The 27,724-nt window shown below is 41.8% G+C and overlaps 3 protein-coding genes across 7 annotated transcripts; 1 reads left to right on the top strand and 2 right to left on the bottom strand.

The window, feature by feature from the left end:
- Positions 1-41: 41 nt before the first annotated feature.
- On the bottom strand, positions 42-4,373 carry znf326 (zinc finger protein 326). The gene is made up of 11 exons (XM_014189925.2): positions 4,114-4,373; positions 3,791-3,816; positions 3,580-3,667; positions 2,819-3,161; positions 2,627-2,705; positions 2,285-2,357; positions 1,815-1,962; positions 1,653-1,716; positions 1,207-1,337; positions 787-876; positions 42-624 (listed from the first exon to the last, which is right to left on the bottom strand). Exons 1-11 carry the CDS (start codon positions 4,179-4,181, stop codon positions 595-597), a joined length of 1,140 nt encoding a protein of 379 aa, XP_014045400.1. The 5' UTR covers positions 4,182-4,373; the 3' UTR covers positions 42-594.
- An 890-nt stretch (positions 4,374-5,263) lies between these two features.
- On the bottom strand, positions 5,264-13,330 carry LOC106598902 (leucine rich repeat containing 8 VRAC subunit D). 3 transcript variants are annotated; one of them, XM_014189923.2, is made up of 3 exons: positions 13,052-13,294; positions 11,367-11,436; positions 5,264-8,965 (listed from the first exon to the last, which is right to left on the bottom strand). In XM_014189923.2, exon 3 carries the CDS (start codon positions 8,961-8,963, stop codon positions 6,417-6,419), a length of 2,547 nt encoding a protein of 848 aa, XP_014045398.1. In that variant the 5' UTR covers positions 8,964-8,965; positions 11,367-11,436; positions 13,052-13,294; the 3' UTR covers positions 5,264-6,416. The 3 variants fall into 3 exon arrangements, with proteins under 3 accessions (XP_014045398.1, XP_014045399.1, XP_014045396.1); XM_014189924.2 differs by having other exon boundaries at positions 11,367-11,456; positions 13,052-13,253; XM_014189921.2 differs by lacking the exon at positions 11,367-11,436 and having other exon boundaries at positions 13,052-13,330.
- Positions 13,331-13,400: 70 nt separating this feature from the next.
- Positions 13,401-26,033, top strand: gtf2b (general transcription factor IIB). Of its 3 annotated transcripts, none has more exons than XM_014189716.2 (7): positions 13,401-13,582; positions 17,553-17,665; positions 19,017-19,150; positions 19,620-19,766; positions 20,256-20,385; positions 22,620-22,901; positions 25,470-26,033. In XM_014189716.2, the coding sequence occupies exons 1-7, from the start codon at positions 13,578-13,580 to the stop codon at positions 25,601-25,603; spliced, it is 945 nt and encodes a 314-aa protein (XP_014045191.1). In that variant the 5' UTR covers positions 13,401-13,577; the 3' UTR covers positions 25,604-26,033.
- Positions 26,034-27,724: the final 1,691 nt, after the last annotated feature.

Genomic DNA, 27,724 nt, shown 5'->3' with positions numbered 1-27,724 from the left:
CTGTTTTAGATTCCTGTGAATATCAGTCACCCAACAATTAATTTTTCTTTAAAACATTTATTGTTTGGGTATTATTTTTAAATGATTGTAAGAAAATACAAAGTTGAAAAGCCTGTAAGGACCATATTTCTTCAGGAAACAAAACATTACAGTATTTCTATCCTTAAATCTCAATGAATCAAAGCAGGTGTTCCAATGGAAAAAGATTATTGTGGGAAAAACATTGCAAAATGTGCTTCAATATCTGAAATTAAATCAATTTCCAAGTGAAAAATAAAAAGGTCCAAAATTACAGATGGATGTTCTTACGTGAAAAATGTCTACATCAAACACAAAATGACTACAAGTTCTCAACTACGTGATATCTAGCTAATGGATGCTCCACACTCAAGGAAAAACAGTATTCTGTATTAGTTAAGATTATCCTGTATTAGTTTAGAAGTACATAAGACTAAACATCAACACTCAGGGCACAGACTATATCCAGTTGGTCTTTGTCTAGTTGATTTTGATAGGTGATTGTTGGCTGGCCATAGTTGTCCACAGCCAGTAGCTAGCAGTTTGCATCAACTGTTTATCTAGTCTTCATGGCCCTCATGATGACTGTTCAAAAGGATCCTTGCCCTGAAATACAACCAATTATTTGTCATTTCTATTCAAATGAAGTTTGTTTTTGCCTACAGTTTATAGAATTAACACACTTTAAAAAGTAATATAAAACTTTGGTATTCTATAGATAAATAGCATTAGTGTAATGTATAGCAAATGCCTGTTCAGATTATTTACCTCACAGAAGCTTGCATACTCAGTATTCATTCGTTTCATGGTCGCCTTCGCAAAGTTCACACTTTCCCGCAACTGTTTCGTTCTAAATTCCTTCAGTGGTAAACACAGTAAAGTCATAAACATGAAATAGTATGTACACCCACTTGTCTTTTGCAGTGAAAGAACAACAGATTTCAAGAAAATAATGTAGCATCTATCGCTTTGATGTTTGTTTCTTTAAAGAATTGACAGACCAAATTCTAAATCAAACACAATTGGCCAATTTGTCCAACTTCATGTTGCATCTCAGTTAACACTACGATGACTTTCAAAACAATATCAGTGAGTGACCATTGCTTTTTAAAGATATATAATGTGTTTCATTATTCACTGATGATATGAGGTGTGAGATCTGCTGTAGCAGCACAACAACTGCCTCACCATTTTGTTCCTCAGGTGGTCTTTGGAGCTCAGGTGATCCTGAAGTGACGATGGATGTACGGAGACGTAGACTTGGCAAGGAGCACAGTGGAAAATATCTAACTTTGTCATGTAATCCTTGTCCTGCAATGCTGAAAATGATAGGGGTGAGATACAGAGGTCAAATCACAAGTGTAGGCTTAATGACACCAGGTAGTGAAATGTTGTCCAAAGCATACAAGTACATTTAGAATCAATAAGTTCCGTTTCTATTGAGGAAAGACACAATACCTCAACATTGGTGAGTTTAAATTTAGCCACCTTTATAGTTGGACACAGAGGGGGGGGGTCAGGCAAGTGGGAGAATAGTAGGAGGGATGGACGCGGGAATGAATCTGGTCAGTAACAGTATGTGTGACTAGCCAGGAGCATTAGCGATAGACCCCAGGCTTTGCACATTAAGCTACCTCTAAGGCTTTGTCTGTTCATCTGCAGTCTATCACCTTGCCGGACTTTGGTTAACATGGCCTCCTGAAACATAAAGAGAATTACATTTCCCTTAATCGTCATACAGCTTGATAATCCCACATTTAATTCCATCTGAGAGAGAATGTATTTGCTTGACGTACATGCAAAAAGGCGATTGCTGTGTCGTCGTAGTTGTTTTGATTTTGGATGTGCTCCAGGGTCTCCCAGTGACTATTGCACTTCAGATGCACCTCAAGGGAGCTCGCTTTATGGAAATCCAAGTTACACATGTCACAGGTGAAAAAATCACTGAAAAGACAATAGAAGGGGATTTGTGTCAACTCAAATCAACGTTTATTGGTCGCGTACACGGTTTTGCAGATGTCATCGCAGGTGCAGCGAAATGCTTGTGTTTCTAGCTCCAGCAGTGCAGTAATACCTAGCAATAAAAATGGTATTCAAACATTCTACACATAATCCAGAAACATTTTAAATATCAGAAAAGGCTGTCAGAGACCAGAATATAAATATATATACACATATAATGGTGTGTCAATATTATTGTGCATTTTAGTAAGGTCCTTCCAAAAAAACACAAGTTAGATGATGGTTCCTCCAATCATTTCTTTACCTCGGTATGTCCTCATTTGGGCTTCTGCTTCTCTTCTTTGTGACCTCTGAGGGTGACTTGGTTTGGTCCCTTCCTAAAAATGGACATTTAAAAGACATCCTACGGTGATTTGAGGATTTAAAAAAAAAGAAATTGACACACTGAAAACTTCAAGGAGTAAGACATTCAATGAGTTGGTCTGATGGTGACTTCGTGATGTCATTGGCCTCCCCCTTGCTAAAGGAACAATAGAGAACCCGCCCCCCCCAGGAGACTGGAACAGGACTTAACAAATCACACACTTTCTCTATCCCTTCACAACTCTGCCAGACCATTAGCAAAACAACATAGTTACAATCCTACCTCTTCCACTAGATTCTGATTGGCCATGAATGGGGTTGGTATCCCAGTGGGACCGGGTAAACCCCGGTGGATTTCTTGTCTGCAGACAACAGAGAAACATCACCATTACAACGTTGCACCAGTGCAAGCCTCAGCAACATCTTTCTACCTTTTCCCACCAAAATAATAACTTGACTGCGGTGAATCTCTTACCTCTTTGCCAGCTACTGTGGTTGTGGACATTTCTCTCCCATTTTCCCCCTGCCCCCAATATGCTTTGAGGGGGAATAGTGGGGTTTCTGTCGTGGGCAACGGCCGTTCTGAGTGGCCATGGCTCGACTGCTCATGTCTGGTACCGGGCCGAGAGGATAACAAATCCCAGTTGAAGCCATCATGATGTCCAGCTACTGAAGCAGAGCCTTGATATCCACTACTCAGGCGGCTGCTCCCTCCACTAACTCTGTGCCTGTGATGGTCTTCCCTGCCTTTGGAAGGCTCCACTTCAGAGTCTGATGATGAGCCAGGATCTGGATCATACGGGTCGTAGAGCTCGGCTCTGGAGGAAAAAACAACAGCATTTCAGACATTTCTATGGTATCATTTTTAAGCGGGCCTTACACTTGGGTCATCACTAGCTTCTATAGCCACAAATTCATAAACCCTGCCCAGTTCTACATTTTATCTGGTTAAAATGTGATTTTAAACCTAAGCCTAACCCAACCATGCTGCTAAACTTATGCCTAACTCTAACCTTAAATTTAGACCAGAAAGCTCATTTTGACTTTGTGGCTGTCGAATCTGACTTTGTGGCTATATAAGCTAGGGGAAACCTTCCACTAGGACTAGGCCATGTCTTAAATAGCCACATAACGTGCTAAGCAATGTTCCAAAGAAGTCTAAATCACATTTTGCGGGAAATCCTCTGCTTGATACATTTAGAATGGAAAAATCAAAAGCAAAACTGCATATCTTACTTTTCTGAGCTGCTTGTTTGCTGAGAGTTGTGGGATGCTGGGTTTACGGTCGAGTGTCTTGTGTGGTGAGTATAACCATGGGTTGTTTCTGTGTGGAATAAAATAAGCTTTGTTCATTAAAATGAAAAACATAAACAGAATGTAAGAAATGTGTTTCCTATCCCTATCAGACAGGTATTACAAATATTGGACCAAAGGTAAGCAGAACTACCTGCACTTCGCTGGGTTGGTGTGATGCTGTACTCGAATAAAGAAAAGAGATTAACACGGATCCACTCAACACAACACATAATAGCTAACTGAGCAGCTAACGTTAATTTTTATCGGATGAATTATTTTTCTGGCATGCTTTCTCTTTTCAACAAAAAAAACAGCAAACGATCTGTATGTTCATAATCAACTACATTACATTATTTGATTAGCTAACTAACAACTCTCAAAACTACTAGCTAGTAAACAGTTAGCTAAATCATGTAACTTAGCTACTAGCTAGCTTGCTGGCTACAGAGGCTATGAAGTTAGTGGCTAGCCTACCTTCCATGAGCAGTGTACGTATTCGGCGGTCCATAACCAGAAAAAGAGGGATCATTTCGTCGACTCATTCTCGTCCTCGGGTAATTCACTATTAATGCCTAACGAACGTTCATATTTTTGTTAAATTACTGTCTCGTTTACGTGACTGCTGCTACCTTTAAGTCTAGGAAGCGGTCATCATACTACAAATAAGCTACAGAACACAATTTTCTATTTTTACCTGCAGGGGGCAGCATTTTCCTACTGTGACAGCAGTCAACGAAGTAGCTGCTTCTATAGGGTCTAAAAATGTATGATAACTGCCACCTATCGTGCAGGAGTATGAAGACTACTCTGTAATGAATTTATAAACAACAGCTTTTTATTGATGATTCAACTTGCAAGTTGCAATGTTGAATAAAAGGTATGTGCACTATGAATTATAGCTTTAGGGTTTAAAATGACAGAGATCTCCACAGGCAGATATTTGTGGCTTTCCTGGCTTTCTTGTAATGTGTAACTAGGAGCAGAAAGCAAGTGCCAACATGCCCCGAGTGCTGGAATTTATTTATGCCATCATCCTTGAAGAGAAATACAGAAAGTCACACACATAACTCAACTTGACTATATGTTATAGAATTACTAAAGTACTGGCAAGATAATGTTCTCTGACAAAGCCTGAAATGTCTGTGACAAATGTATCTCATCTGTCTGGATGTCAGTTACAGGCATTGACTTCCAGATTGTATTTCAAAAGTTGTCTTCAATTGCCCTATTGTTTCAGCATGACATCCTCCCTAAAGATGTAGCGTAAGTTGTACCTTGCTTGATCATTCCCCTCAGTTAATGTAATGCACAGGTTATAACAATATAACAATATAATATAGGTCGCAGTTGTAAATGAGAACTTGTTCTCAACTGGCCTACCTGGTTAAATAAAGGTGAAAAAAAAAGTATGTCATTTAGCAGACGCTTTTATCCAAAGCAACTTAATCATGCTAGCATACATTTTACATATAACAAACCCTCAACAAATACATACTTTTGTACAGCAGCTTACCAATTATGTTATTCTTTATACAGATATAAATGCAGCAATGTACGGTAATGACCAATGACCATTGACCATTGATAAAGGCATTGAAACAGAGAATAAAAACAATAAGAAAAGTGTATCTAAGATCTAGTTTTATTGTGCCAGAAATGGAATGCTTGCAAATGTGAACAGTTTATGTACAGTACAGAAATACATTGGAAAAAGGAAATATAACAATCTTGTCCCATGTGTACACTTAATTGATGCTATTGTTGCCTAATTTAAAAACTTGTTTTGGTGTAAAACATCGCCTCCCTTTTGTCAACCCTCCTTTATTTTCAATCACACACAAATGCTAGCATGGTCTGTGATAGGGGAGTGTAATCCATAGTAAACATTTAACAATACAACAAAAAGCAAAGCAAATATTGGTTGTGCAAAGTACTTCCAATTTGAAGCATAATCCCCAAAAGTTAATTACTACTGAAAATAGCATTTGTTATTTTACTGAATGGTGTTGTGAATAATGACAGGTAGTGTTTTGACAAACTTGAGAGCTGTTTAGTCTTTTCTTATGAACGCCCTCACTGAGAAATAGCAGCAGTTAAGGCAAAATGATGGTCCCCAGGGTTAACATTTTACCTGAGTAGCTAATACAATATTTGTTATTAAGTCTAAAAATCTATTACTGCAAACAATATTATATCATAATACCCTATGAAGCAACTAAAAGCTTTTTTTTATCTTGAACATTCTTAAATACTTGATGAAATTATACTTTGAAATGATATTACATTATTTATAGAGCTATACAGTCTTTGTTGAGGAGAAGCATTCTCTCTCACTTTATTAAGCAAAACATGTATAGGAACTACCCATATAGGGCATTGATAATCAATAAAACGTGGTTCAATATCCTGTGAAAGCAACCGTCCCGTCTGCTTTACTTCCGGGTCATTTCCCCTAATCTTTTGAATGTGATTGAAGTTACATCATCAAATTCGTGAAAACGTGATCTTTTAAGATATACCTGTATATAAAATTATATTTGTGTTTGTGGATGAATTTACTTCTGCCATGTGCCTTTACGAAGTATTTGGCTTCAAGACCATTGCGCTATGTTTTTGCCCATTGAAGAGGATTCAAAAAGCCTACAAAAGTTATAAAAAACTACAAGGCTAGTTCCTGGTAAATAACGTGTTACTTTCATAGCGTATTGCTTCAGTGAGTAATATAAATTTCAGTTAATCACTGTACCATAAGGGTTTAAGATATCAGAAATGATAAACTATAAGCCACTCGCAAAGGACACATTGGTCTCCCGACTAATGCTCTCCTTTACCTCTACAGGCAAAGTGTCAAAAAGGTGGTCCTCAACAATGAGGCTGTTTTTACGTAGAAGGCGACAGTTCCCCAGCAGTGAGGGAAGGCGGTCCAGACAGTTCCCCCTCAGCTCCAGCTGAGCAAGATGCACCAACTGACCCACTGTCTCAGGCAGGGTGGTGAGGCCATTATTGCTCAGACACAGGAACTTCAGCTTGGTGCACCTGAACAGCTGCTTGGGCAGCACCTCCACCTTGTTTGCATTGATGGCGAAGTGCTGGAGGTTCTGCAGGAGACCCAACTCTGGCGGGATCACTGTGATGGAGTTGTGACTGACGTCCAGGTGCCTCAGCTTGGGGAGGTGGAACAGCGCCGGCGGGAGCGTCTCCAGTTTGTTGTGCGAAAGGTGAAGTGACTCTAAAGACTTGACCTGGCCTATGGAGGCTGGAATGGTGATGATTTTGTTGTGCCACAATTTGAGGCAGGTCAACCTCTTGAGGTGCTGAAAGCTGATGACCTCCTCGATGGTGCGAATGTTGTTGGATTTGAGGTCCAGTTCTTGAAGGTTGGTTAAGCTGAAAATAGCATGGGGGATCCTCTCCAGCTCACAGTTGTGCAGCTCCAGATCGGCGAGGTTTGTCATCTTCTTGAGGCTGTTCAGTACAAGTAGTTTAGTACCATCGTTATGCACCACCAGTTTGATCAGGTGTGGGGACAGCTCAGTGAGGTTTGAGGGGATCTTGGTGAGGTTGCTCTTCAGATATAATGTCTTAAGATGTTTCAAATCACGCATGCACTCTAGTCCTATCATTTTGTTGTTTTCTGAGCTTAAATTCCCTACTAAGTTTAGCTCCCTCAAACTCCTCAACAAATAAACCCATGCTGGGATCTCAGCGACGTCTGTGAACTTGACGTGAAGGCAGCGGAGGTGGTCACGAAGAAAGACAAAGGCAGTCTGCTCAACTTTGGCAGGGCAGTGGCAGAGGTGCAGCTCCTGCAGACTGGTCATTTGGGAAACCTTTGCCGAAAACCTGACCTCAGGAATTAGCTCTAGTTTAAGTATTTCCAGGTCGGTGAGGTCAAACACTGCATTGGGGAGACCAGAAAGCATGAAGAGGTGGAGCTCCTGCTGGTCTTGGGGATTTCGGGTCACAAGCTGTCTGAGCTTCTCGAATGTCCACTCGTGGTTCAGACTGATCTCCCTCAGCTTGTTCTCGCTGACCTCCGAGAGGAAGACACCAAACCGTTTGGAATACAGCTGGTCGTACTGATCGACCATGTGCAGAAGGAACGCAAAGTCGTTCTTCACATCAGGAATGTCACTGAAGCTACTCTCCTCTCTGACTTTCTCAAATGAGTACTCTTTAAGGGGGCGCCTGAACAGCCAGTGGAGGGAATACAAGCACACCATCCCATAGATCAATATGAGGGCCATGTAGCTGAGGAGGAGCTTTTTCAACATGAAAGCCATGTTGTGGGTACAAAAGAACTGCTCATATCCGGTTAAGTGTTTGATTTTGGGTTCACATGTGTGGTGAAAGTTGATGGCAGCAATAAATGTTGACGTATAGGACAGAATCAAAATAAACTTGACCGTTTTGACCACAGTCTGAGCTACATAGAGCTTGTAGATGAAATCGCTGTCCTCCACATGGGCGCGGAATTTCCGCACCTTCTCAAATAGAGCCTTGGCCTGCTCCCCATCTTTCTTGTCCAGGATAGTCATACTTGGGGCTTCAGCAACAGGCTTATCTGCTGAGAACTTGACTCCTGTATTCCCAAGCATAGGGGTAGATGAGTTTGCAGCATTTTCATCTTTAGTTTCCTGTGATAACTCTCTCTGTGCTGAAGTGGTGCCAGTCAGTCTCTGTTTGTTCTCCTCAGAATCCTCACAGGCTGTCTCGGACAAAGCCTTTGTAGTCCACGGAGACTCAAAGCACCGTCCGAGAATGGACACAAAGTGTTCAATCTTTGAGCTTGTCTTGGGGTATTTGAACCAGAAGTTACTACTGACCATAAGCACAAGGGTGTGGATGAGGGAGAGGTACGGGAAGTACTTTGAGTACCAGGGCAAGGCAATATGGTAACACATTTGGTTGACAAAGACATACTGCTGATAATCTAAGTTGGTTTGGATCCCTGTGGCCTTGGGTTGCTGCATTTTGCTCTCTCGCTTCACAACAATGGGCTGGGTGTTGTGGACCTCGTGTACTGCACTGTCTGGTAGATCTTCAGTGGCCATTGGTGTAGCATGCACTGTCGTCATGCTAACTGCTGATGAGGTGCTTTCTTGTGAACTTTGGGATGTCCAAGAGTTTGGCCCTGCTGCCGCTTCCTCCAGGCATGGAAGGCACGCCACCTGGTCCTTTGTGATCTGCATCGTCATGGCGAAGATGGACAACATGAGCATGACCACCCCCAGGTAGTCCATGAAGACGTCCCACCATGGTTTTAGGATGCGGTAGGTCGGCTGGATGTCATTCAGCGACGCTAACTCTGTGATGGTAAACATTCCTGCAATGGAAGGAGACAGGGAATTTAGCTAATAATGAGAGCACTTATTTCAAATGATTTTCAAATCAAATGATTTTAAAAAGGCACTTTTTAAATGGGTTTTTGTTCAGTAACAAATATATTTTTGTTGGTAAATGTTTGTACTTGGTATGGTTAAAAAGGTAATAAAGATTGATCCATTTATTTTGATAACTAATTTGAATGGCTCTCCATGTCAAAGTGTCTCATTAAAGACAAAGCAACATTAGTAATGACATAGGCTGATTATATTTGTATCATCTCTCTTTAGATTTTGAAAACATCTGATGACAAAGCCAAAAGTCTATGTCTGATCTAGTGCAAAGAATTTCCCCTCCTGGGCGTTAATTGGTTTTCCCTCAAATCAAGACTAGTTAAGACATGTGGATACTGGAATGTCGAAGGTTCCTTTGATGTTAGTCGCTACCTATTGTGAGCCATTAAGACACAATATTGTCCATCTTCAGGCTTGTTATTTTTACTCGTTATTGTTAATTATTCACTGTGTATTTATTCTTCGTGTCACTATTTATATACAGTGCCTTCAGAAAGTATTCAGACCCCTTGACTTTTTGCACATTTTGTTACGTTACAGCCTTATTCTAAAATTGATTAAAAAATAAATCCACAGCAATCTACACACAATACCCCATAATAACAAAAGCAAAAACAGGTTTTTAGACATTTTTGCAAATGTATAAAAAAATTATAAACAGAAATACCTTATTTTCATAAGTATTCAGACCCTTTGCTATGAGACTCGAAATTGTGGTAATTTAAATTCATTGGACATGATTTGGAAAGGCCCACATCTGTCTATATAAGGTCCCACAGTTGACAGTGCATTTCAGAGCAAACACCAAGCCATGAGGTTGAAGGAATTGTCCGTAGAGCGCCGAGACAGGATTGTGTCAAGGCACAGATCTGGGGAAGGGTACCAAAACATTTCTGCAGCATTGAAGGTCCCCAAGAGCACAGTGACCTCCATCATTCTTAAATGGAAGAAGTTTGGAACCACCAAGACTCTTCATGGAGCTGGCCGCCTGGCCAAACTGAGCAATCGGGGGAGAAGGGCCTTGGTCAGGGAGGTGACCAAGAACCCGATGGTCACTTGGACAGAGCTCTTGAGTTCCTCTGTGGAGATGGGAGAACCTTCCAGAAGGACAACCATCTCTGCAGCACTCCACCAATCAGGCCTTTATGGTAGTGTGGCCAGAAGGAAGCCACATGATGGCCGCTTGGAGTTTGCCAAAAGGCACCTAAAGACTCTCAGACCATGAGAAACAAGATTCTCTGGTCTGATGAAACCAACATTAAACTCTTTGGCCTGAATGCCAAGTGTCACATCTTAAACCCGATCTAACATCTCTGGAGAGACCTAAAATTAGCTGTGCAGCAACACACCCCATCCAACCTGACAGAGCTTGAGAGGATCTGCAGAGAAGAATGGGAGAAACTCCCCAAATACAGGTGTGCCAAGCTTGTAGCATCATACCCAAGAAGACTCAAGGCTGTAATTGCTGCCAAATGTGCTTCAACAAAGTACTGAGTAAAGGGTCTGAATACTTTTGTAAATGTAATATTTCAGTTTTATTTTATACATTTGCAAACGTTTCTCAAAACATGTTTTTGCTTTGTCATTATGGGGTATTATGTGTAGATTGATGAGGGAAAAAAACAATTTAATACATTTTAGAATAAGGCTGTAACCTAACAAAATGTGGAAAAAGTCAAGGGGTCTGAATACTTTCCGAAGGCACTTATATATATATATATATTTTTTTTTAATTATCTTTAATTGCCTTGTTGAAAAAGGACCCATAAGTAAGCATCTCACTGTTAGTCTACACCTGTTGTTTAAGAAGCATGTGACAACTAAAATTTGATTTGAGAAGTTTTGCATGTTGGTGTGCCATTTTGTGAAGCAATGAATGGTAAGTATGCCCAGTTTCAACATGTGGGCTCACTTCCTCTATTTGCCGGTGTTGTAACTAACTAACTCTGTTCCCCTCTCTGATCCTTTTCATCCAGGGCAATAAAAATAGTTTTAAATGTTTTTATGAGAGTTATTTAAAACAACAATGAAAATACACTTGTGTCACATTGCCCAAACTAGGTACATAATGATCACTACAGTTAATAATATGATTATTACTGTTACTACACTATTAAGGCCAGGCCCCACAGGCTGGAATGTAAAGAAACGTGATGTAAATGTATATTTTCTTTGCTTTATCATACTACCATCATCAACATTTTATGAATTTTTAACCACTTTTAAATGGATATCCATAATTTCAAAGCTCACTACAATGAATCACACATAATTGTAAAGTCCATTTCATAGTGAATGTTACAAACTGGACTGTATGTAGTAACTTACTTTGAAGAGATGGTGATTGGGTCAATATAGGCGTTTTCCGAAAGTAAGACTTCCCACCAGCCAACTGAAGCTGAGAAAAATGAGAAGAATCTACATTCCCCAAAGTTTGTGTAGTTATCCTTAGATATATTCTCCAGACTTACTCAGAGGGAATTGTTGATATGTTGTCAAAATTGTATTCTATACTGAAATAAAATATAAATTCAACATGTAAAGTGTTGGTCCCAGGTTTCATGAGCTGAAATAAAAGATAACAGAAATGTTCCATACAAACAAAAAGCTTATTTCTCTCCAATTTTGTGCAGAAATTTGTTTACATCCCTGTTAGTGAGCATTTTTCATATGCCAAGATAATCCATCCACCTGACAGGTGTGGCATATCAAGAATCTGATTAAACAGCATGATCATTGTGCTGGGGACAATAAAAGGCCACTCTAAAATGTGCAGTTTTGTCACAACACAATGCCACAGATGTCTCAAGTATGCCCTTCCAGTCATGTGAAAACCATCAATTAGGGCCGAATTTATTTATTTCAATTGACTGATTTCCTTCTATAAACTGTAACTCAGTAAAATGTTTTAAATTGTTGCATGTTGCGTCTATATTTTTGTTCAGTATTGATCCAATTTTCTTAGAAAAATGTTCTACAAATACATTTTATGTACATGTCTTTATTTTACTAATTAAGATTTTTTTTTTTTTAAGTATTTATTCATAATATGGCCAAAGAAATTTCGGTCCTGGAGTGTCTTAAAAAAATGAAAAAAATATTTAGGCTGACTTCATCCAGTGTCCAAAAAAATGGATTTGCTTTCTATGAAAATATGCAAATTAGATCACATCATTTGCATAACGTCTCATTTGCATAACGTATACAATATTTCAGAAACATTTTAATATAAAAAGGCATTATATTTAAAAGTTGATTGTGATATGATTAAGAGAGAAAAAAATACCTATTAGGGTGTGGTGCCTGGCCATAAGAGTGATTTTATTCCATACACTTTTTCCTTGCCACAAATATGGACACTTGATTTATCACCAATAAAACTTTAGATGATATTTGCTTTCATCAATAATTTCCGTTCATAGTTGAACTAAATAATTATAGTAATATATTTGTGATATTATAGGCTATAGCCTATTGGCTATATTTATAGGTATGATATTATTAAAACATGCTTTAAGATAACATCCCAAAAAGCCATCATCAATGACGTTTTGCATATAGGCCAAATCGAAGTGGGACGAGAATCTGCAGAGACAACTTGTAGACAACACTGATTCTAACAAAGAGACGGGGAGCAGAGAGACCAGTTGTGGAATAAACCTAGGCTACTGATTAAACACATTTACAGTCATTTAACTTATAGGAAATATTAGATACATGTTAAACCCTTTAGATTTTTTTTTCTTGCGTATTACTCTTCTGTTGTTGTCTGACTCTGAGGTCAGGTGACCTGCTGTAACTGTAACTTTTTTTTTATTGCCTGTAACTCAACTACAACATGTGCCCGGAGTTAAAACATTTACAGCGCTGTAACAATGTATTATCTGGCTACTTGCGTTAAACAAACTGCTCTGGGATAACCGCACATTATGAAAATCAACATCAAATAAATGTAAATTATGATTTTACAGTTTTTAAAGCGTGGTAAGTCTGAGGAAAACGAGCATACTTACTATCTTGGTGACCTTATCTAGTTAGATGTTCTGTACTCCATTTCCACTTTTGCGCTCCAGACAATTCCTTCTGACGATTCAGCTCAATCCATTAAACTATGGAACAAAGCTTGTGACCAAGAACATTTGTTCGTGACAATGCGAATGTCGGCACCATCCTCAATACCAGCGGTTCTGCATACCTGAGCGTCGTGGAGAATATGCGCATAACGTCGACCACTGTACGCATGTAATTTGAAGAAAAGGGTGGTCCAATTTGAACATGACACCGCTATTACCGGAGTTTCTTATTGGTGGACGCCACAGATCAACGTACTAAAGACACAACATTCTTATCTGTCTCAAACAGCTTCACAGTTCTTTCCAGCTAGGTCTCACTCAGATGCCACCAAATTGGAAATAATGATGAAAACTGGGGCACCACCGACCGCATACTGTACTACGACTTGATCGAATGCGCACATTCTGTTACATATTAATATAACTCATTCGGAAGCTTTGAACTGTAACCATCTATTCAGTAACTATGTAGTAAGTAACTCCTAATATTAAGGCTATAAATGAATACATTGTATCCGGCACATCATATCTGCTGCACCTGTAGATTGTAGGCTACACAATGTAATGTAAATTCTCGCCATCTCTCTTCCTGTGTGTCTGTAGCTACGCTATATAGCCTAATTGTGAAAATGAAGACATAGGAATATATGTAGAACCCTTGGTGAAAGTCGCTACCTCAGATGTCTGGATTTGGTTGCACACAGCACACTCTTGAGGAAGTGTCTCTTGAGTGTGGTACAGGTTCCAACTGGTCCAGGCTAGATAATATAAAAATAGTTGGCCACACTGCTCAATGTACTCAGAGAACTGAATAAAAATAACAGCCAGGCCAGGTTCATGAGGCCAAACAACTTTAGTCAGTGATTATTTAAAAAAACTATTCATTACAATCAATGAAATGATCGATATTACACAGCTGAAAGACTGTTATAACATATAAATATTATACACTTCCTAAAGGGAGAATATGGTGACCTGATACGGATTGTGATTGTGTAACAGCAGAGGTCTGATTACAGACCTGTAGATGGCGGCAGACACACAGAAGAGAAATCTGACTGTGGGTCATATAGTTGGGTGTGACGGCAAGAGCGGTGTACAGGGTTGTGGTTGTGGTCACAGCAATGGGGAATAGGTGGATCCGTCTGTAATTTGGGCCTGTCTACAGTGCCGAAGCAGACATACAGAGGTAACCCCCACATGTACTTAGCAACCAGGTCATTGTATTGAAAAAGGTCTGAACACAGTAAATGCAAACCCAATCCCAGACAGACACACTTGTTTCCATGACAATTAATGACTAGTAAACACCACGTGTCCCCATTCCCAGTATACCAGATTGTAATATGATTAATAATAACACCAACTGACTACAGCTACAGCCTTATATTCACAGTCACTGATACTGTATGTCTATGCATGTTCATGTTTTTTGAATGAGGCTGCCTGAGACGGTCTGAATCAGTAATCTTGTCAAGCGCCTTCGGGGGCTCTGTGAGGAACAGACAGGTGATATATAGGCTAATGTAGGAAGACATACTGCCTACCGTAGGCTACACATTGTGTTTTGGTGTTCTGTGTGACTCATTGAGAGTGTTGTTTGTGTTTATCAGTGCAGATAAGATAATAACCCCTGTGGTGCTGCTACTATAGGCAGTGGATCAAATACAGGTCCCTCAACTGGGACTCAGAGACTCACACCACACAGTGCTGGCAGAATATGGTGCTTTCAAGACAACTGGGAACTCGGGGAAAAAACAACGTCAAATCGTGACATTGTCATTAGTGTGTGACTAGCTATGACTTTTGCCCAGCTGAAAATGTTGTTGAAACTGATTAGTTTGATTAAAATTCCTTTGAGAATCTCAAGCATTCAGAGGAATTAATCTTGACATTATTAATATAAATAAATGATGTATGTTAATTCATCATGGGACTTTAGTACAATCATAATATTAATTATTATTTAGCATTTGAAAGCTTAATAGATGATGGCCTTATCTGACATATTGGGATTTAGCGCCACCTGCTGTTGTACATGGACATGCATTCTATTCACCTAGTGTTCAATGTCATTGTGCAATTTAATAAAATATGTGCTGCTGACAAGGCTTGTTTATTAATTGCAATCAGTGAAATCCAAACAGCTCAAGGTGCTTGCCAGAGTCGATGTAATTCAGTCATAAATTATTTGTTAAATATTGGATTTCTCTTGAAATTCTCTATCAAAGGATGTCTGGCCAAGTGAAATGACTCATTGTTTGGTGGTTGTCGAACCAGAGCTGTTGAGGTCAGTGGTACAGTGGGTGTGTGGGCGAGGGGCAATCAAGGCAATACAGTCCAAGATTGGCACAAGGATAGGGCACAGACTGGCACACAGAGACAATGCCATCCCTGACAGTTTCATAAACAGGCCTGTCTGCTATGGCTCTTACAGTGAGACTGCTATATTGGCTACTCAGAGTTGAGTCAGTTTGTTGAATGGGGTTAAGTAGGGTTATGCTTCCACTTTCCACTGCCATTTCTGCTTTAACATGTTTTCTTATGTAGGCTACACATAACCAACCATTTAAGTGCTATTTTTCTTTAGTGGCTGGCAGATGGAAATATTACCAACCATGTTGTGTTCCAGCTGCTCTGCTTGCAGGGGTGTTGGCTAGGATCCATTGCAGCAATAAGCATGTAAAAAAAGTTTCAGTGACACAAATGAAACAAAAATCCACACATTTGTCTTTCCTTTTCACTAGTTTTGGTTTAACACTTGGTCATTTGCATAATTGTATTCACTTAAATGTAATTCTGTGACTAAAGGTGACACGGTCAGGAAGTCATATGATTTAATTAGATAAGTATAATAATATAATAAATAATGGATGTCAAAAGCATTGTTCTGTGACTTGGGAGTACATTACTCTTTTATAAGTAGCCTACGTCCTCTGTCCTCATATGTCAATCGCTTTTTGAATATCTAGTTGGAGCCTTTTGCCGTTCCGTCGTCATGTAAACACGTGGGCCGAAAAAGCCATATATAGAGGTAGAAGACGCCATTGTTCGAAACTGTTCACCACTGGCAGAACTATAAAGAAGTAACTAACATGGCGTCGACGAGCCGGTGTGTAAACCATCTATTCCAAGCGGTGTTTTGCATTATTATGTTTTCATGTGGGGAACGGTTATTGATCAACGGGTGGGGGTGGCCATCAACACATAGAGACGTTTGTTTCTAACGCGACTCTCCGTGTTTTTCATTATAGCCGCCGGAATGTCCGTACTACTTAACCTTAACTAACGTTAGCCTACCAGAAAACACTCTCAAATCAGTTTGACACATTGTATCGATCGTATATCATGTTAACTTGATCATGTTGCTCGTGTAGAACATCGTCCTCGCACATGCGATCAATGAGCGATGTAATGTTTTTAAAGGGATGGGTGATGTTGTCGGGCCATCACAGCTGGCTAACTCCAATTGCTCTAGCTAACGTTATCTAATATATTTTTACAGTAGCAGTGTCAACGTGATTTAATCATGACAAGTTATTAAGCCATTGGTAATAGTTATAAGGACACTGCAAGTTTATTTGGTGGTTTTACCAGCGATTTATTCTGTCAGCTGTTAACTAACTAGCTCAAAATAAATGGCTTGTTTTCGCTTGCCTAAACGAAGAGAAACCGAATGTTGACGTACCCAAGTACCAGTAGGCATAAAGCCTTTGTCAAAGAAACGAAACACAGGTGATTGGAAGAACAGTTTGTGCCAGAATTTCGGATAGATGGCTATATGGGGTATGTATCGGTTTTGGTATTAACGTTATAGAATCGAATAGGTGTCGAGGATAATTTCCAAACCGCTGGATGCCCATTTAATGGGTCCGGTGGTCCCACGTAGGACAGTTTCGAGGCGCTTTTGGCCACATCAGCATAATTTCGGTTGGAAATTCGTCTGGGTACAAGTTAACACAATCTTTGGTGGCTTCTGCGATAGCTAGGTTTGCAGTGCTTCCCAGTCCAGTTCTTGTTGATAGATCTATATATCTATCTATCGTGTGTGTATATGTATTTACTTGTGTTTTAACTTTTTATTGTAACTTGTAATTTTCTTAAGTTCCTTTTGTTTTAACAATCTTAAAGGTAGCTAGCTATTTTCCTAATATTTCCCTGATCGAGGGGAAAACTGACATGTTAAACAATTTGAGCAGAATTTGAACAAAGGCCTGTAAGATTTGTCATTATCATAATTTGCCAATTCAAATGTCACAGTAAACAATCGGCGTTAACTGAAGTGTATAGAGTAAGTGAACTAATACCACAAACTTGACAGTAAACCAGCTTTATGGTTATAACCACAGTCACATCCAATTGTGGGGTAACCCTCACTAGGCAGGGTCAGAGCTTCGAGGTCACTGTCAGCTGACCTCTGGCATTTCTTCTTTCCTTGCAGCGGAGATGTCCTGGCCCTTCCCAAGGTGCAGTGCCCCAACCACCCAGATGCCATGCTGGTGGAAGACTACAGAGCAGGGGACATGATCTGCCCCGAGTGTGGCCTTGTAGTGGGTGAGGACAGGCACACACACGCACAGCTTTGTATTACTATACTTGAGGACTTTTTTATCCTGATTCTAACTCAACCTAACCCCTAAGCCTAAAATACCCTTTTTAGAAGTTAGGACCGGCCAAATGTCCTCAGTTCTCTGAATTGGCCTTGGTTTACCATAGTTGTGAGAACTTCTGGTTCAGTACAGTAAAACAAGCGCACACACACACATTACCTGTCAACAGACTGACATAAAGCCTTATGTGTAGGGATGAGAAGTCTTTCCATTAGGTAAATAGTGTAACTTAACATAAACCGACACGTACTGAAAATACTAACCTCTAATTCAGAGGGAGGGAGTGATGTGACAGTGTTTGTGCTGGTATTATGGGACTCGAGCAGCGAGATGACATGTCAGACCTGCCACATGGCTAGAGTGCATAATAATATGTAACATGATACCATGAAATTCAAGAAATGACAACATCCTCACAAAGATGCAATAGAATCAAATCTGTCCACGCCTTCCTTAGACAGCCTTGGAAAGCCACCCTAGTTACAGCAACAGATTAAATTACAGGGCTCTATCTGAACGTAACAGAGCAGGTCTCCAATAATGAGTCCCATAGGAAACACTTAGCTAATCATATGGGGGTATAGTGGGTACATTCAGTGATGTAAAGCTAGATTGTATCCCATAGCTTTGCCATAAGCAGATGAACGTCATATTAGTACTCAGTATTAGTGTGATTTATCTATGGGAAGGGTTTATGGGATTAGAGGTGAAAAATCTAATCCCCGACCGTGTTAGTTTCCAGGAAGAGGCGATAAACGAGAGAAAATATTGGACAAAGGAAAGTGTCTAGTTCCTGAGTGAGAATGCCATCTTGTGGCCTGGTCTGGGAAGTGCAGGGTGTAATCAAATCTGTGACTGGAACAATGGAGAGATGAGACACATTTGGTTGATTGTGTCCTGGTTGTGTCATTAGACCTAGTTACTATTCTCATTTACATAAACATGTTCAAAGTGGTGGCCTGGGTCCCACTGACCCTCAATACTGCTTACTTTTTTAATAACGATTTCCCTCGTCTCCTTTTATCACAAAAGGAAGGACTCTCTTGGTGAAAGCATTATACTATGATGGTAAAATCATTACAGTGGGTGCTTGATGTTCATCACTTTTACCTCCTTTATCCATTCATGTCACTGTCATTGCTCACTGCTCAAGGAGACAAAATAGAGTAAATGACAAAAGGAAAGGAAGAGATTTTAACATATTGGAATGTGGCCTTATGCGGTAATGTCTGGTTCCTCCAGTTGAACATATTGGAACGTGGCCCCATGTGGTAATGTATCTGGTTCCTCCTCAGGTGACAGGGTGATTGATGTGGGTTCAGAGTGGAGGACCTTCACCAATGAGAAAGCCACCCAAGACCCGTCCAGAGTGGGCGACGCCCAGAATCCACTCCTCAACGGTGGAGACTTGAGCACCATGATCAGCAAGGTAAGTACACACAAAGTTACCGCTTACAGGGAAAGATGCTCTAAACTAATTTTATGTTTGTGGTCAGTGGCTAGGTGTTGATGCCTGACGAGAAGGACCACATATAAATGTGGCCCGGGGAGCCAGACAAAGAAATGCAATGACAAGAAAATCTCTGCACCCCTTTTTGTGACATGGTCTTTATTAGGTTCCTCTGTTCTCCATAAAATAGACTTCATTGTCATAAGATTTACTGGTAGTAAATGGATTATGCTAATAAAGGGATCAGACATTGCAAATGTGTTGTAAAAAATGTATTATAATAGCCTTTCTGTATGGTTTTATTTCTCATGATACTGTCTTGACGTATTTGTATCATTTGTTCCTTGTAGCTTGTATTTTCTGCTGCAGGGATCCCTGTGAAAAACAATGGTTAAATAAAAAGTCTTCATTGCCTCTGTTGGTTCCAACCATTCTGTTGTCACCATAGGGAACAGGCGCGGCAAGTTTTGACGAGTTCGGCAACTCCAAGTATCAGAACCGGCGGACCATGAGCAGTTCAGACCGCGCCATGCTAAACGCCTTCAAAGAGATTACCACCATGGCTGACCGGATCAACCTACCGAGGAACATCATAGTGAGTCCTGTTCTCTCTTCCAATTGTTTAGCTTTGTGGAACCTAGTAGCTAGCTAACTGCTCATTTCTACCTCCATAGGATTAATATATTTCCAAATCTCAAGTTATTTAGCAGGTTACTCTAAATATGGGGTTTTCTCTTAAAGGTGCAATATGTAGAAATAGCTCTGCCACTTCCTGGTTGCTAAAATTCGAATAGGTCGCCTAATTTCAGTTTGTGACAAAACAAGCAATGCATAGTGTAGAGAACAAACCCGAAAGTAAAAAAACACAAAAACAAAACTTGAGAACAGGAAGCATAGACAGCGCGCACAGAACAGATCTACTACTGCTTCTGATACTTGCTTTCAATGAGAATTAGATCTATAACTCCCATTTCTATGTGAATTTGTCAGGTTGTCCGAAAAGGTACATATTGCAGCTTTAACCAAACTATAATAATGTCTGCAGCATTTTAAGAGATTTTGCACTGTTGTATTTGACCTGCAGGACCGAACAAATAACTTATTTAAGCAAGTGTATGAACAGAAGAGCCTGAAGGGGCGGGCCAACGACGCCATCGCATCAGCCTGCCTCTACATCGCCTGCAGACAAGAGGGTGTGCCTCGGACATTTAAAGGTGAGTTCTTATAAAGAGGATGTTTAGGGCCTCCTGAGTGGCGCAGCGGTATAAGGCAGCGCTGGAGGCGTCACTACAGATCCAGGTTCGATCCCGGCAGTGTTGCAGCCGGCCGTGACCAGGAGACCCATGAGGCGGCGCACAATTGGCCCAGTGTCGTTCGGATTAGGGGAGGATTTATCCTCATGGGATGTCCTTGTCCCATCGCACTCTAGCAACGACTTGTGGCAGCCAGGCACATGCACACTGACTTCGGTCGCCAGCTGTATAGTGTTTCCTCCAACACATTGTTGCGGCTGGCTTCCGGGTTAAGCAGGCAGTGCGACTTGGCAGGGTCGTGTTTCGGAGGATGCATGGCTCTCGACTTTCGCCTCTTCCGAGTCCGTATGGGAGTTGCAGCGATGGGACAAGACTGTAACTACCAATTGGGGAGAAAAAGGAGTAAAAAGTACAAAACAGACAAAAACCTGAAGAGGATGTTTAGAGCTCATATTAGGATGAACAAATATTTCATGCTACACCTTGGAATGAGGGTCTGTTGCTGGTTGCTACAAATTAATAAAAACTCAGCAAAAAAATAAATGTCATTTTTTCGAACCCTGTCTTTAAAAGATAATTTGTTAAAAGATCACATATCTTCATTGTAAAGGGTTTAAACACTGTTTCCCATGCTTGTTCAATGAACCATAAACAATTAATGAACATGCACCTGTGGAACAGTCGTTAAGACACTAACAGCTTACATCTGTAAGGCAATTAAGGTCACAGTTATGAAAACTTAGGACACTAGAGGCCTTTCTACTGACTCTGAAAAACACCAAAAGAAAGATGCCCAGGGTCCCTGCTCATCTGTGTGAACGTGCCTTAGGCATTCTGCAAGGAGGCATGAGGACTGCAGATGTGGCCAGGGCAATAAATTGCAATGTCCGGACTGTGGGACGCCTAAGACAGCGCTACAGGGAGACAGGACGGACAGCTGATCATCCTCGCAGTGGCAGACCACGTGTAACAACACCTGCACAGGATCGGTACATCTGAACATCACACCTGCGGGACAGGTACAGGATGGCAACAACTGCCCGAGTTACACCAGGAACCCACAATCCCTCCATCAGTGCTCAGACTGTCTGCAATAGGCTGAGAGAGGCTGGACTGAGGGCTTGTAGGTCTGTTGTAAGGCAGGTCCTCACCAGACATCACCGGCAACAATGTCGCCTATGGGCACAAACCCACCGTTGCTGGACCAGACAGGACTGACAAAAAGTGCTCTTCACTGACGAGTCGCGGTTTTGTCTCACCAGGGGTGATGGTCGGATTCGCGTTTATCGCCGAAGGAATGAGCGCTACACCGAGGCCTGTACTCTGGAGCGGGATCGATTTGGAGGTGGAGGGTCCGTCATGGTCTGGGGCGGTGTGTGCATCATCATTCCCTGTGCATCATCGGACTGAGCTTGTCATTGCAGGCAATCTCAACGCTGTGCGTTACAGGGAAGACATCCTCCTCCCTCATGTGGTACCCTTCCTGCAGGCTCATCCTGACATGACCCTCCAGCATGACAATGCCACCAGCCATACTGCTCGGTCTGTGCGTGATTTCCTGCAAGACAGGAATGTCAGTGTTCTGCCATGGCCAGCGAAGAGCCCTGATCTCATTCCCATTGAGCACGTCTGGGGACCTGTTGGATCGGAGGGTGAGGGCTAGGGCCATTCCCCCCCAAGAAATGTCTGGGAACTTGCAGGTGCATTGGTGGTAGAGTTGGGTAACATCTTTCAGCAAGAACTGGCAAATCTGGTTCAGTCCATGAGGAGGAGATGCACTGCAGTACTTAATGCAGCTGGTGGCCACACCTTACTTTAGGTTTTGACCCCACCTTTTGTTCAGGGACACATTATTCCATTTCTGTTAGTCACATGTCTGTGGAACTTGTTCAGTTTGTCTCAGTTGTTGAATCTTGTTATGTTGATACAAATATTTACACGTTAAGTTTGCTGAAAATAAATGCAGTTTACAGTGAGAGGACGTTTCTTTTTTTGCTGAGTTTATATTCCTGGGTTGTTCGTTAGGCACCAAAGGGAAGAAAATGGACAAACAGGGAGGTAGCTATCACCTGGAATGGTCCAAAAAGAAAAGCTTATTTTCATCTTGCATTTTAAAATGTTCTCCGTTGCATGACTTACTAGAACGATCCTGATGGTGTATCATTAATGACTCCCTTGTCACCCATCCCTCGCAGAGATCTGCGCTGTGTCCCGTATCTCCAAGAAGGAGATTGGCCGCTGCTTCAAGCTGATCCTCAAGGCCCTGGAGACCAGCGTGGACCTCATCACCACCGGAGACTTCATGTCCCGCTTCTGCTCCAACCTGGGTCTGCCTAAGCAGGTGCAGATGGCGGCCACCTACATCGCCCGGAAGGCCGTGGAGCTGGACCTGGTGCCCGGCAGGAGCCCCATTTCTGTGGCTGCCGCCGCCATCTACATGGCCTCTCAGGCCTCCGCCGAGAAGAAGACCCAGAAAGGTGAGGTGGGGCTTTTTCAGGTGGTCATCACTTAAAGTTCTTTATTGGCTGAATCTGAACTACACAACCAGAAGTATGTGGACACCTGCTTGTCAAACATCTCATTCCAAAATCATGGGCATTAATATACAGTTGGTCCCCTCTTTGCTGTTATAACAGCCACTCTTCTGGGAAGGCTTTCCACTAGATGTTGAGACATTGCTGCGGGTAGTGGCTTACATTCAGCCACAAGTGCATTTGTGAGGTTGGCACTGATGTTGGTATCCCAAAGGTGTTCGATGGGGTTGAGGTCAGGGCTCTGCAGGCCAGTCAAGTTCTTCCACACCGATCTCGACAAATTATTTCTGTATGGACCTCGCTTTGTGCATGGGGGCGTTGTCATGCTGCAACAGGAAAGGGCCTTCCCCAAACTGTTGCCACAAAGTTGGAAGCACAGAATCGTCTAGAATGTCATTGTATGCTTCACTGGAACTAAGGGGCCTAGACCAAACCATGAAAAACGGCCCCAGACCATTATTTCTCCACCAAACTTTATAGTTGGTACTATGCATTTGGGTAGGTAGTGTTTTCATGGCAACCACCAAATCCAGATTTGTCCCTCGGACTGCCAGATGGTGATGCATGATTCATCAATCCAGGGAAGACGTTTCCACTGCTCCAGAGTCCAATGGTGGCGAGCTTTACACCACTCCAGCCGACACTTGGCATTGCGCATGGGGATCTTAGGCTTGTGTGGATGCTCGGCCATGGAAACCCATTTCATGACGCTCTCGAGGAACAGTTCTTGTGCTGACGTTGCTTCCAGAGGCAGTTTGGAACTCGGTAGTGAGTGTTGCAACCGAGGACAGGCGATTTTTACACGCTTCAGCACTCGGTGGTCCATTTCTGTGAGCTTGTGTGACCTACCACTTTGTGGCTGAGCCATTGTTGCTCCTAGACTTTTCCACTTCACAATAACAGCAATTACAGTTGACCGGGGCAGTTCTAGCAGGGCAGAAATTTTATGTACTGACTTGTTGGAAAGGTGGTATCCTATGACGGTGCAGCGTTGAAAGTCAGTGAGCTCTACAGTAAGGCCATTCTATTGACAATGTTTGTCTATGGAGATTGCATGGCGGTGTGCTCGATTTTATACACCAGTCAGCAACGGGTGTGGCTGAAATAGCCAAATCCACTAGTTTGAAGGGGTGTCCACATACTTTTTCACAGTACTTTATATACAAAAGCATTTGCCCCCTTTCAAATTGTATCTACTTATGCATATTTTTTATACGGAATTATCAGATTTTCCAACAAAACCTAATATTAGATAAAGGGAACCTGAGTGAACAAAACACACTTACATATTTCATTTTTCATAAACAAGATCAGTCTCTCATCGCTGTGGAGGAATGTTGGCCCACTCTTCCATGCAGAGTTAAAGCAGTTCTGCGACGTTTGTGGGTTTCAAGACCTACAACAACTCAATTTGAATTAGGACTTTGGCTAGGCCATTCTAAAACTAAAAATGTGTTGCTTTTTAGCCATTTTCATGTAGACATGATTGTGTGTTCTGGATCATTGTCTTGTTGCATGACCCAGCAGCGTTTCAGCTTCAGCTCACAGACGGATGGCCTGACATTCTCCAATACAGGGCAGTATACATGGTTCCTTCTATTAAGGCAAGTCGTCCAGGTCCTGAGGCAGCAAAGCATCCCCAAACCATCACACTACCACCACCATGCTTGACAGTTGGTATGAGGTTCTTACTGTGGAATGCAGTGGGACCCATGTTATACCTTTAAATCATCTGTCCATAGAACATTCTTCTAAGAGTCTGGATGATCATCCAGGTGCTTTTTGGCGAACTTGAGTCCACTTTGGATGAGATGGGTCCCATTTATGTCTGGCAAAAACCAAATACTGCATTCCACAGTAAGAACCGCAGACCAATGGTCAAAGATGGTGGTAGTGTGATGGTTTGGCGATGCTTTGCTGCCTCAGGACCTGGATGACTTGCCTTAATAGAAGGAACCATTAATTCTGCATCAGAGAATTCTACAGGAGAATGTCAGGCCATCTGTCTGTGAGCTGAAGCGCAGCTGGGTCATGCAGTGAGTTAAAGCCGTTATGCATGGAAGAGTGGGCCAAAATTCCTCCAGTGACGTGAGAGACTGATCAACAACTACAGGAAGTGTTTGGTTGGAGTCATTCCAGCTAAAGGTGGCACAACCAGGTAGTGTAAGGTGTGAAATAGTATTTCCCCCATGGGCATTGGGTGTTGGCTTTGTTAAAGAAAGAAATAAAAAATATAAAACTCAGGTTCCCTTTTTATAATAAGTTTTGGTTGAAGTTCTGGTAACAATCAGTATCAAAAATATAGAATCATTAAGGGGGCAAATACTTTTTCACGGCACTGTATATATGTAGTATATTTGTGTTTGTAAGCTTTACAACCTGCTTAAGTACATTTCAGGCATGAATAAGGTTCATGAACTCGTATTTCTGATAGTTCTGAGAACAAGTGCAGCACAAATGTTCTGAAGACTCTTAAAGCACCAGTAGTCATTTCTTCAAATCCTTCGACAGAGATTGGAGACATCGCCGGTGTGGCGGACGTCACAATCAGACAGTCGTACAGACTCATCTACCCCCGCGCTGCCGACCTCTTTCCCCCAGACTTCAAATTCGACACCCCCGTGGACAAACTGCCCCAGCTGTGATGACCTGCTCGCCCCAACAACACATTCTTCTCTACTGGGTTCTTTGTTTATTGAATTTCTATGATTTTTTTTTTCTCTCCTCTGTTCCCTTGTTAATTAAGCCTTCGGGCCTTTGTCAAGGCACTTTTTTGCAGGAATACAGACAAGTACAGGACACACATTCCATTGCTATAAGAATTAGATTGCAAACTGTACATACAGTATTTCATTTGAGTGTGTATATATACTGTATATATGTCCAAGTGAGAATGTAATTGGTGCTTGCAATATTAGGCTGGTTTTATACTGTATACACCTACTTTTGTAGGAAATTAGCAGGTTACATTTTGTTAGCTTATTGGCAATGTATTAAAGTAAATTTAAATGCTTTTCTGAAAAGCACGTTGAACACCTCATGCATTGAATAACATTAAACTTTGTATGGAATGTGTTTGAGTGTGACTCTAATACTGCTTTTTATTATCATTTGAAGTGTTCATTTTTTTGTATTACTACACTTGAGTGCCACATTGATCAGTAAGTCTTTGCCCTTTACGGACAGCCAGACAAGTTACAGCTAGTCTCATCCCTCCTGCCGGGTGTACAGTTGTGGGCCTAGTATAGCAATAGAAGCATGAATTAAACACCGTTGCTTTTGTTTTGAAAATATGTTATTTTTAAGGGTCAAAAGTCATTACATGAAGTAAACTCAACAAAAAAGAAATGTCTTTTCACTGTCAACTGTTTATTTTCAGCAAACTTAATGTGTAAATATAAGATTCAACATCAGACATGTGCCTAACAGAAATGGAATGTGTCCCTGAACAAGGGGGGGGCGGTCAAAATCAAAAGTAACAGTCAGTATCTGGTGTGGCCACCAGCTGCAATAAGTACTGTAGTGCATCTCCTCAGGGACTGCACCAGATTTGACAGTTCTTGCTGTGAGATGTTATTCCACCAAGGCACCTGCAAGTTCCCGGACATTTCTGGGGGATGGCCCTGGCCCTCACCCTCCGATCCAACAAGTCGCAGACGTGCTCAATGGGATTGAGATCCGGGCTCTTCGCTGGCCATGGCAGAACACTGACTTTCCTGTCTTGCAGGAAATCACGCACAGAACGAGCAGTATGTCTGGTGGCATTGTTATGCTGGAGGGTTATGTCAGGATGAGCACCACATGAGGGAGGAGGATGTCTTCCCTGTAACGCACAGCGTTGAGATTGCCTGCAATGACAACAACCTCAGTCCGATGATGCTGTGACACATCGCCCCAGACCACGACGGACCCTCCATCTCCAAATCGATCCCGCTCCAGAGTACAGGCCTCGGTGTAACGCTCATTCCTTTGACGATAAACGCGAATCCGACCATCACCCCTTGTGAGACAAAACCGCGACTCGTCAGTGAAGAGCACTTTTTTGCCAGTCCTGTCTGGTCCAGTGACGGTGGGTTTGTGCCCATAGGCTGGTGACGACCTGCCTTACAACAGGCCTACAAGCCCTCAGTCCAGCCTCTCTCAGCATATTACGGACAGTCTGAGCACTGATGGAGGGATTGTGGGTTCCTGGTGTAACTCGGGGAGTTGTTGCCATCCTGTACCTGTCCCGCAGGTGTTATGTTCAGATGTACTGATCCTGTGCAGGTGTTGTTACACGTGGTCTGCTACTGCGAGGATGATCAGCTGTCCGTCCTGTCTCCCTGTAGCGCTGTCTTAGGCGTCCCACAGTACGGACATTGCAATTTATTGCCCTGGCCACATCTGCAGTCCTCATGCCTCCTTGCAGTATGCCTAAGGCACGTTCACGCAGATGAGCAGGGACCCTGGGCATCTTTCTTCTGGAATTTTTCAGAGAGTAGAAAGGCCCCATTAGTGTCCTAAGTTTTCATAACTGTGACCTTAATTGTCTGTCTGTAAGCGTCTTAACGACCATTCCACAGGTGCATGTTCATTGAACAAGCATGGGAAACAGTGTTTAAGCCCTTTACAATGAAGATCTGTGAAGTTATTTGGATTTTTACAAATTATCTTTGAAATACAGGGTCCTGAAAAAGGGACGTTTATTTTTTTGCTGAGTTTATTTGCAAAGTTGAACATGACAAAGTTATACTGTAGCTTAACAAGGGGAACTTGTGCTCTATGCT

Source organism: Salmo salar, chromosome ssa03 (assembly GCF_905237065.1).
Source record: "Salmo salar chromosome ssa03, Ssal_v3.1, whole genome shotgun sequence".
Lineage (NCBI taxonomy): Eukaryota > Metazoa > Chordata > Actinopteri > Salmoniformes > Salmonidae > Salmo > Salmo salar.
The sequence above is the reverse complement of the archived record's forward strand: the minus strand, read 5'-3'. Positions and strand labels throughout refer to the sequence as shown.

Coding starts and splice junctions, on each gene's coding strand:
- znf326 (XM_014189925.2), bottom strand. CDS start 4,181: ATGAGTCGACGAAATGATCCCTCTTTTTCTGGTTATGGACCGCCGAAT. Junction 2,358..2,626: donor ATCAGAATCTAGTGGAAGAG/GTAGGATTGTAA, acceptor GTCCATTTTTAG/GAAGGGACCAAACCAAGTCA. Junction 877..1,206: donor ACCACCTGAGGAACAAAATG/GTGAGGCAGTTG, acceptor TTACCACTGAAG/GAATTTAGAACGAAACAGTT.
- LOC106598902 (XM_014189921.2), bottom strand. CDS start 8,963: ATGTTTACCATCACAGAGTTAGCGTCGCTGAATGACATCCAGCCGACC.
- gtf2b (XM_014189716.2), top strand. Junction 19,767..20,255: donor ACCTACCGAGGAACATCATA/GTGAGTCCTGTT, acceptor TTTGACCTGCAG/GACCGAACAAATAACTTATT. Junction 20,386..22,619: donor TGTGCCTCGGACATTTAAAG/GTGAGTTCTTAT, acceptor CATCCCTCGCAG/AGATCTGCGCTGTGTCCCGT.